Source organism: Lonchura striata, chromosome 15 (assembly GCF_050655825.1).
Source record: "Lonchura striata isolate lonStrDom1 chromosome 15, ASM5065582v1, whole genome shotgun sequence".
NCBI lineage: Eukaryota > Metazoa > Chordata > Aves > Passeriformes > Estrildidae > Lonchura > Lonchura striata.
In genome coordinates, this window is record NC_140717.1 from 2,484,417 (window position 1) to 2,494,495 (window position 10,079).

General features: G+C 46.4%; 1 protein-coding gene across 2 annotated transcripts in view; it reads left to right on the forward strand.

Annotated features, from left to right (window-relative positions):
* The window catches only part of LOC146765975 (TOG array regulator of axonemal microtubules protein 2-like), a 33,200-nt gene extending 24,521 nt beyond the window's left edge, over nt 1–8,679 (forward strand). The window contains exons 2-4 of one of the 2 annotated variants that reach the window (XM_085592814.1): nt 311–4,840; nt 6,002–6,119; nt 7,085–8,679. In XM_085592814.1, coding sequence (XP_085448940.1) covers nt 4,521–4,840; nt 6,002–6,119; nt 7,085–7,195 — 549 coding nt within the window. In that variant the 5' untranslated portion in view covers nt 311–4,520 and the 3' untranslated portion in view covers nt 7,196–8,679. Of the gene's footprint in view, nt 1–310; nt 4,841–6,001; nt 6,120–7,084 lie in introns of those variants that run through there. The other variant, XM_085592813.1, reaches the window with a different exon arrangement.
* The last annotated feature ends 1,400 nt before the right edge of the window (nt 8,680–10,079 follow it).

The following is a 10,079-nucleotide window of genomic DNA, read 5'->3' on the forward strand; positions in this document are numbered from 1 at the left end:
CAGAGTCTAGAGCAGTTCATCTAGATTCTGGGACTATAGATGTGGCCGCAGGAACCTGCCTCTGGCTGTGGCCCCTGTGGCACTGGGGAGCTGGCGCTGCGGGGCCATGGTCAGGTTCAGCCCGGAGCTGTGCCCAGCCGGGGAGGCTGGGGGAAAGCAAGGAGCCCAAGGCGCCAGGCAGCAGGGAAGCCTCTGCCCCAGTGCCCGTGTGTGCCCATGGAGCCCTGGCTGGGAGATGGGCTGCAGGCCGCTCCATGGCGGGGTGCCCTGCCCGGGGCTGCAGCGCCCATGGCCGACCCTGTCCTTACAGTGACCTCGGAGACGGCCGCTGGTGCCAAACACCGAGAAGAGCCATGCCGTGGGACTGTACAGAAGAACGCAGCCCCTGCCGACCCACAGAAGTCCTTGCTGGAGGGGCTCTCCTCGCTCGGCAGCGATGAGTGGTAAGAAAGGCCCCGTTCACTGTGTCCATTTTAGCACTAAGGTTGGTTAGAAGCGAGTCTTGCTGCTGCCTCTGAGCCCCGAGAGCCCAGAGGGCCGAAGGGCACTGGTGAAACTACTGCAGAGCACTGAGAGGATAAAGATTTGAGAGCAGCCTTTCCTCAGCCTTGCTCTGCAGCAGTGCTCCAGCTGCAGCAGCTCCATGCTGTTTCCTCAGTTTGCCTGCTGCTCTGTGGGGCTGCAAAGGAAATCTTGAGGGGAGAGAGAAAGCTGTGGGATGAGATGATTTGCTGACTGAAGGCAGAGCAGGATGGCAGCAGTTTTTCGTGCAGGTTTGGGTGCCTTGGGCCACTGACCCAGTGGGATTAAGATTCCTCTCTGCTCCCACTGCTGCCAGCAATGGCAGGTGACAGGGTCTCCCTGTGACCTCCTGCATGGCAGTCCCAGAAACAGCTCCAGGGAGTTCTTCTTTCTGAGAAACCGACTGAGTTGTGCTTTCAAGTCCCTCAGTCTGTCATTACTCCTAAGGGCTCATGGCAGAAGAGAAGGAAAAAGAAAGAAAATCCTCTAGGAATCCTGCACTTTTGGAATTCAGCTTTTTCCTTCTCACTGCTTCATATGGGCCTGAGATGTTTTGTCAATACTCACAATGTGTCCCAAAATTATACACAGGCAGAAGGAGGCCCAGAGATGATAACCCTACAATGTTAGGTGGTATTGGTTTTGTTTTTGGTGTCTTTTTGATCACTCTCTGGTGGATGCTTCATTCACACAGGGGTAAGGCCTCCATTCACACTGGCATAAGCATGAAAAATCTGTCCCGATGCATCTCCTTGTGCAGCCACATTTGCTCTGCCCTTTCTCTTCCCCATTTCTCTTTGGTGCCCTGTGAGGTGCAGAGAGCTCCTGCAGATGTGGGGGTCAGGATGACACTCAGGGGTGCCCATGGGATCAGTCACCAGCCCTGTGCTGCAGCCCTGATGCCTCACAGACCTTCCTCTGGCTGAGAGCCTACAGAAAGCAAGTGTTGGGAGATGGAGTTTTTTGCAACTTTTAAATAACATGTTGCTGTTGGGGGGGTTGTTTTAGGCAGGGGGGTTTGGGAAAAGCCAGGGTTTCAACAGTTCTTGCCCAGGGGTGGAATCTTCTAGGATATCCTGCTGCTTTTTAGGGGAATGTGTGAGGTGAAGTGGGTGACACACAAGCTTAGACTGAAGAGTGGAAACTCGGCTCCAGAGTGGCAGCGCAGACTCTCCCTGCTGAACTGCCTGCTGGGGCTGACAAGGAAGGAAAATGCCCCAGTAACAGCCCCATGGGACTGTGTCTCAGGGACTGGTACAGGGAGGTGACAAGAAACAGCAGCATGGCTCAGTCTCACAGCTTCTAGGAAGCAGTGACAGAGGGGCATCATGTGCCAGAGATTTCAGAAATACTGTCTTCTTAAACAGCCACAAATGAAGACTCTGATACCCCTCTGTTTGCCTCTTGGATTTTTATATGCTTTTGACAGCCACAGCATCCTGTGGCAACGTGTTCCACGATTTCATTAAGTGCTCCTTGAAAAGCACCTCCTGTGGTTTGGATGAGCTGCCAGCCTGGTCATTTCAGAGGGTGCTGCCTAGTTCTTGGATGGAGAGAAATATCAATCAATCTTTTTGGTACTTGCCTTTCAGGGAGCAGAAGGAGAAGGGACTCTTCAAGATCAAACAGCTGGCTGAATCCCATTCAGATGTCCTGCTCTCTCGACTTCGGGATATTTGCTTGGCACTTACCAGTGAGGTGAGAACATTGCTCTGAATTGTTCCCCATACTCCTTACATGGTGTGTAGAGTAGGTATGTGCTTGTTCATCTCCATGTGTGCTCAGGGCATGTCTTCATTTCTGGTTTTAGACCTTCTATTTCTAATGTCTGTCAGCTCTCTGTAGGCTCTGTGTGTACATGTAGCTGTATTTACTGGTAGGTCAGGTATCTGACACTTGTTCTTCGAGTGAGGTGCCATTATAATGCAATGTGCAAATGCAGAAACTGAGACACTGATGACATTATTTACCAGAATCCTAATCTCTGCCCAAGCTGTAATTCAACACTGCAAATTATTCTGTAGACCTGAGGCTGAGTTTTCTGTTTCCTGGCTGAGTGCTTCAGCTGCTAGTGTTGCCTTCTGGAATAGGAGCACCTGACTCTTTTATCTTTATGACTTGTGCCTTTATGATTTGAAAGCAGTCCTTGTTTTAATTTACTAGCAAAAGGACCTGAAATCAAAGTAGTGGGCATTTTAGAAGTGTAAAATAGAACACTTTAGTGATTTTTTTTTTTTTTAAAGCCTGCAATAAGCACGTCTGTGGCCAGAAATTGGGTAAGTGCTTTCCGTGCTTGTGCTCTTCTGCTCTTCTTGTGCTTTTATGTTCCTCTGGACACAGTAGGATGTTTTGTCATTTCCTGGGACTTCTGTTGAAGGCAACTGATTTCTTTTCAAGGTGATTCTTATGTTTTCCCTCATGACTTCCCCAGGTGACCAACCTCCGTTCAAAGGTGTCCTACTCTGCAATTGTCACTCTGGGAGAGTTCTTTGCAAACTTGAAGAAGGACATGGACTCTGAGGTAGAAGAGGTTGCACCAGTCCTTCTCCAGATGGTGTGGAACTCCCCAGAGTTCATACAGAAGGCAGCCTGTCACACCCTGGGGCTCATGGTGGAAAATGTGACTCCTGCACGAGCAATGACTACTCTCATTGACAGGGGAGTCAAGTAGGTTCTTCTTTTAATGATATTCTTCACCTTCTCCTGTGTGAGTGGGGGAAGGGATGAGAGAGAGAGTGGGAATGGTGGGAGTGGGAATGGGTCCTGTATCCTGCATCTTCTGTGAACTCAGGGACTTGATTCTCTGATCTACCTCATTTCTTTCCTCTTGTCACCTATTTCTGCCCTCCTGCAGCAGAATCATAGAACTTCTCAGAATCACAGAACTGTAGAATATGGGGAGTTGGAAGGGGCCCTTCAGGATCATCAGGTCCAGCTTTTGGCTTTGCACAGAACAGCCCAAGGGTCAGACCAAGTGCCTGAGATTGTTGTCCAAATGCTTCTTCAACTCTGTCAGGCTTAGTGCTGTAACCACTGCCCTGGGGAGCCTGTTCCAGTGCCCAACCACCCTCTGGGTGGAAAACTTTTCTCCTGATATCCAAACTAGAGCTCGTCCCACGCAGCTTCCTGCTGCCTCCTGGAGTTCTCCCAGTCTGTCAGATTTTCTTACACATGGTAACCACTGGGGAAATGAAAGGCCAAGGATAGAGCCTTGTGCTTTTGTGCTTTTGCAGCTGTGAATGGTGTTTGGTATTTAACAGCACTAACCACAGAGACCCTGGGAAAACCATGTCTCCTCTTGATGCCATTAATTTGAGAAATAAGGAGGGTGTTTGCTGCTGCCTAGAGCACATGGGGGAGAATGCGTTGGTGAGGCACAGCCTACACAGCAGGTAGAGCTCCTGCCAAAAGGAGTCTTGTATGACTGTCCTGGCCTTAGAGCTCTACTTTCAATTCAAACTGATGTTTCAGCTTAGCCTTGAGATGGTGAATCACTTTACAGGCACCTTCACAGGCCAACTACCATGGGAGAGCTGAAGAAAATGCTGCCTTAACTGTTGGTGCTGGGCTGATAGCTCCCAAGAGGCACTCTCTAGAACAGGACAATCTGGCTAAAATGCCTGCCACTCTTTCCTCAGCTTTGGAATAGGGTAAAACATTCAGATATATCCGTTGCCAAGCCTTACAGAAGAAACAGGCTGCATTGCTGGATATTCTGCAACTTCACAGCCCACAGCATGTTTTCCCTGCATTTGTTTTTCTCCAAAGGTCTGCAGATTTGGGGAGAAATGGGTGGAAAGAGCATCAATCCTGCTGCAGCTCTGTGTAGTGGGTGCCCTCTGATGGGTCAGCATGAATTGTCCTTAATTTCTTAATAATTCATATGTGATCTATTCTTTTAATCTTTCTCTGAGAAAATACTGTGAAAGAAATGGAGTATCAGATAGTGCAGGGAGACTGAATTCCTCCCTCTTCCTCACAGTCAGTCCTTCTGTACAATGCTAACTTTGTGTTTATCTGAGGGCAGAACCTTCTACAGGTGTCTGAAGTTGCAGGGAGAGCCCGGGCCTCCTTCCCCCAGCAAGGACAGGGAACAGGCTCTGGCCAAGGCCTGTGCTGCTGTTGCTCCTTCTCCTTGTGCCCAGTGTTTCTCTCTTCTTCCCAGGAGCCGCTACGTCCAGGTGCGGAAGTGCGCGGCCGAGCTCCTCCTGTCTTTGATGGAGAGAATGGGAGTCACAAAGCTCGCAGACACCCCCAGGGTTGAGATGTTGGCACATGCGGCAGGGAAGCTTGCACAGGACTGTCACCAGGACACAAGGTAATGATCTTCATTTCACCTCCTCAAACAGGAAAACCATTTTGTGTCTGGCTAGAAAGGTAAAACCACAAATGAGTGGAAACTGAAGGAAATAAAAAGTGACCTCGCTGTGTGGCTAAGGGGCATAGACTCAGAGAATATGCTGAGTTCGAATGGACCTGTCAGGGTCACCCAGTCCAGCTCCTGGCCATGTGCAGGGGGCCCCAAGAGTCACTCCTCATGCCTGGGAGCATTGTGCAAACACTTATTGAGCTCAGACAGCCTTGGTGCTGTGACCCCTGCTTTGGGTTGCCTGGGAAATGACTGTAGTTGGTAACCTGAGGTTGGCCAGCAAAAAGGTGCATTATCAACTTCCTGTAACTTGAAGGATTCTTTACTGAGATCAAAAGAGCTCCAATTAGTCTGTCAAACAGTTTTGTTTGGTCTTAGGTGCACAACACAAAGCCAAAGTGTTGGCTAATGTTATTCACTGAAGGATCCCAAACATCTGTTTCTCATTAAGACTTTCCTAGAAATATTTCAAGGTTTGTTAGCCAATGTGTTCAGTCTTTCTAAACCCCTTCCACAGATTTCTGCAATGCTGTTATCTGTGGCTCAGTGACCTCCAAATTTCTTCTTGAAGAAGACTGTGATTTCCTAGTGGCCAGATCAACCCAAACTGCCAAAAGCCCCTTACTTTGATGATGAAATTCCCATTAATAGCTGCCAAGAACACGAGAGCAACTAGCTGCCTCTGTGCATACATATAGTATAGAATAATCAATAGGACGCATGAGGTGTTTTGTCCTGGCTTCCCTGCCAGTTAAAGAAAGGCAAATTATTGTGCAATGGCAGCAGGACACTGCTAATAGGCTCTGACAACAAAGCAGATGTATTTTGCATGTTCTCTGGGAACACCCACAGTTTCAGAGTGAAATGATATTTTTCTGTGGCCCCACATTCTCCTCTTGTCTCTTGTGTTCAGCTGACAACACTGTGCAGTGTCAAGTGGAGGGAAATTTCCCTCTTTGCTGAGTAGGTAATGCCTTCTCATGCAAGGATTGCACCTGATGAGTTTAAGATACCCTTCCTTTGTTCATTTTTTCATTTTCATTTTCTTCCTTCCTTCCTTCCTCCCTTCCTCCCTTCCTTTCTCCCATCCTTCCTTCCATCCCTCCTTAGGCATTTTGGACAGGAGATGGTAAAGATATTGCTGAGTCACCAAAAATTGAAAATGCTTTTGGAACGATCTCTTTCCACCTGTGACCTGGAAGACATTCTGGCAAGAATTAAGAAGAAGGTAAGTGCTTAGCAGGAGAAATGTCTCCTTTGTGCAAGTACTGCCACCACTCATACGAGATCAAACATACCCAATCTGTCTTTATCTCATTCCTCTTCTGCTGAATCATTTTGCTCCTGGGAATGAGCTGGTAAACCTCAGCCTGTTCATTTGCAAGCCGCAAAGGGACTGATATTATTAGGGAAAAAGTGAGATTTTGAATATTTTGAATATTGGTCACAATGAAGAAAGGGAAAGAGGAGAAAATGGATTTACATTTAAGAGTAAGGCCCCCACCACGCTGTCCCTGCTCTGCCCCCAGTAAAGCAATTAAATGAGAATAGGAGATAACAGTCTGAAGATAACAGTATCTTTAAGACACTCAAAGTAGTAGTACCAAGAAAACTTCCAAATATACAAAAGATGTCCAAGTCAAGACTAGTTACTACAATTTCTGTCTGTCTTTTGGGAATACTGCCCTGCTCTCAAGCCCTGTGGAGCTGGAAGAAGTTTGGTGAATCCAGCAGCATCCAGCAAAAAATTCTTTGTTTGTTTGGAGGGGGATTTTACTTTTTTATTGAAAAAATATAGAAAGGAGTGTGCCTTTGTGCAGGCACAGGGAGAGTGAGTGTTGAACCAAATCAACTTCCAACACAATGGGCTGACCCACAAAGAGTCCAATTTTTTCTGCTGCTTCCTTTAAGAACACTCATTGCCTACCAGTTTTCATAATTCCCATTTGTGCTCAAGATTAATGAATTTGGGGTTTCAGACTGCTGCTCAGTATGGTAGCACCCATAACCTGCCTTGGGCTATAGAAAGCAAAGAGTTGGCATCACTGAATCTCTGGTCTGTTTCCTTCTGTAAGTTAGGAAATGTTTCCCTAAGCCTTGATAGCAGTGATCCCGGTTCTAACTGGTGTTTTAAACAGGGAATTTCCTATTTTATATTCTAAAGATGGATGGGGTTTCTCCATGTCTTTGTAGGAGATGGAAAACCAGAAGAGTGAATGCCCAGCTGTCAAGGAGCCAGTGGAGAAGAGGAATGATGGCCCCAAGAAGCCCCAGGCCACGATGTCTTCTAGCAAACGGTACTGAGCACTTTTGTGAGATGTGACCAAGCATATGACAAGTTTTACATGCCTCTCCCTCAGGAAAATCTTTCTGACAGAGATGACCAGTGCCAGAGATTGTTTCCTTTCCCTACAAATGCTCTAGGATAAAAAATATCTACCTCTGCATTACACTGAACACAACTTCTCTGGAAGGGTTTTCACAAAAATGGAGAGACAAAAAGACACCCATTGGTTGCAGCTCAGACAATCCAGTGCAGTGGCAAGGGCGGTGTTGTGGAGGCTATGACAGGGCCAAGTTTCTGCTGCCTGACTTGAGACAAGTAAATTCAACCAAGGCTTTTTTCATCTGAGTAGAGTCTTTTTTAGATGGATGTTTTGATGAGAAGTCCCAGTCTAGAAGCAAGATGCCATTCCACAAAGATGCAGTTCTCACCATGTGGTTTGGCCTGGCTGAGTCATGGTTTTCTTACCCTCAAGCAGTACCAAGTTTGAGTAGTAAGTAGCAAGGCAATTCCTGAGCAGCTTTGGTCAACAGGTGTCTCAATGTGGACTTTTTGTCTTGATATTCCCGTCCTTCATATAGTTTACTTGATGGACAGCATGTTTGGTTTATTTCCCCCTGTGCTGCAATCAGCATTTAAGACAGGAATTTGGTCCTCGCTGTCTCTTCATTCCAATGGCAGAGCTACTTGTACCTGTTCTCCTCTGATAACAGAGGGTATTTATTTAGCCCTGTCACACTCAGTGGTGTCAGGAAAGTGACCACGTGCCTCAGTAGCATCTTCCCGTGCTCATGGATGAGACAGGTTGATCGAGGAGAATTGTTCCCAGTGGGGTTGTTAAGCTGTGGATCTAGTCTCTAGGGAAGCAAATGAAATGTGAGCATAGTTCTGGGATGTCTGGCTTCTGGTTTTATCTCTGTTACTGATTTTCTGGATCCTTCACATATGGCCCTGTTCACCTGCTCAGATGCATCTGAGTTACTTTTCCAAATTGTCATGGCTGGTTGTAGAGGCACTTCTCCGGAGTGATGAGTTTCCTTATTATAAGACACACACATCCCATATGAGGAGGCATTTAAACTTGGAAGTAGCATCTCTCTTTCCCCACAAAGCAATGTGAGCAGTGCACCTTGGAAGCCATCTGAAGATAGATCAGATGCATCTCATCCTTGGTTTTCCTGAGTGAGAACTGGCGAGAATGTTACTAGCAGTTTGTCTCCTGTAATGATTGTCACAAGGTCCACGTTGTTCTTCAGAGCCTCATGTTTTTCTAGCTTGAAATCACATCATTAGGAAAGCTCAAGATATTTGCTCACATTTAACTGAAGCTATTATCACCAAGAGGTTCTAATTTGGTTTTGTTTTCCAGGGTGGAGTCTACTTCTGATGGACACCTCTTACACCATGCAAAAGTCCAGGCCACGTTACCTGCAGCTGCAGAAGAGATGGAGCCACTCCACAAACTTTACCAGCTCCTGGAAGCCAAGGGGTTTCAAACACGGCTGGAAGGAGTGGCACTCCTCCTAGAGCTGTGCAAAAACAGCCCCCAGCTAATCTCCAATAACATTGTCCAAGTATGTAGGGTATTTTCATTATTCCTTTCCTTTAGCTCCTTTCCCAAGCCTGTAAAGGTAATTCAGTGTGTCTTGGCACAACATCCTGGCTGTTTGGGACAGGCTGGTCCCTCTTACCCAGACAAATTTAATTCAGGTCCAGGCTTCAGGACAAGTTATTTCAGTCCAGCTGTATTTGTCTGGCAGGTGCCTATTGATGCTGTTCATCAGATGATGACAGAATTTTCTTCTGGTGCAACTGCTGCTGTCTCCTACTCCCAGTTGGGTTAATTGAAGGGAATTCAGCCACTGAAAGCATGGAAATTACAATCCAGATTAAAAATGGGTTTGCATGGGGAACAGAAGTATCAGGCCGGGTTTGTTTAAACCCAGGATTTTTTAAAGAATACATCTGTAGACTCCATCTTGTCTTGCACAGGCACAACTCTGGCTACTCATTTCCATCCTTGTCCCTAATCCTCTTGGTAAAGACAGTGCTCACCCTTCTTGGGGGGCTTTTTATTCTCTTTGAAAAGGAGGAAAACAGCTAAGAACAGATCTCTGCCTTCTCCTCCCAGTAACTGCTTGTTAGAGGGAAATGCCGCGGGAGACAAGACTCATGCTATCATGATCATCAAGTCTCAGTTTATTGTGACAGATTACACAGTTTATATATGTTCGTTAATTAGCTCATACATATTGCAAAAGCCAAGCTCATGATTGGTTGCTATGTGACTTGTACTATTATCTTAAAAGTATCTTTATGATCTATACATGCCTGTCCAGCTGGCCTTGCAGTTAGAACAGCTTAGTACCCCTTTGTTCTTCTCTATCTACTTCTACATACCAAGCAGTTTCAATATCCTGCTTTCTGCACACCATCTACTCTTCAGGGCCATGCGAACTTTGCAGCAGTCACGTAGCCCTCCCTATTTGGATTAATTTTACAGTATCATGTCCCTTGTCGTTCAACCATTCCTCTGTCAGGCTCTCTTCATCTCCCCCGTTTTCCTTTTGTACAAGAAGGTGTGCATTCAGCATTTTCTGCAAAAGCTGCTGCATCAAGCCTTGCAAGCAAGTAAACACACAGGGCAAAACAAACAAAAGTATCACAATTATGCTTAGAACTATTATGCCGTATTTGATAATGTCTCTTAACTATGGTCCAATCCCCAATCCTTTTAGCTATCTTTTTAAACCTAATCTATCCTCTACCTTTAACTGTTGAGTTAGCTCGGTCAATTTTCGTATTTGCTTATGGATAGATGTAGCGTGATCAGAAAAGTTCATACAGCACATTCCTTCAAATTCTTCACAACTATGACCTTGGGCTAGAAGAAGTAAATTAGTG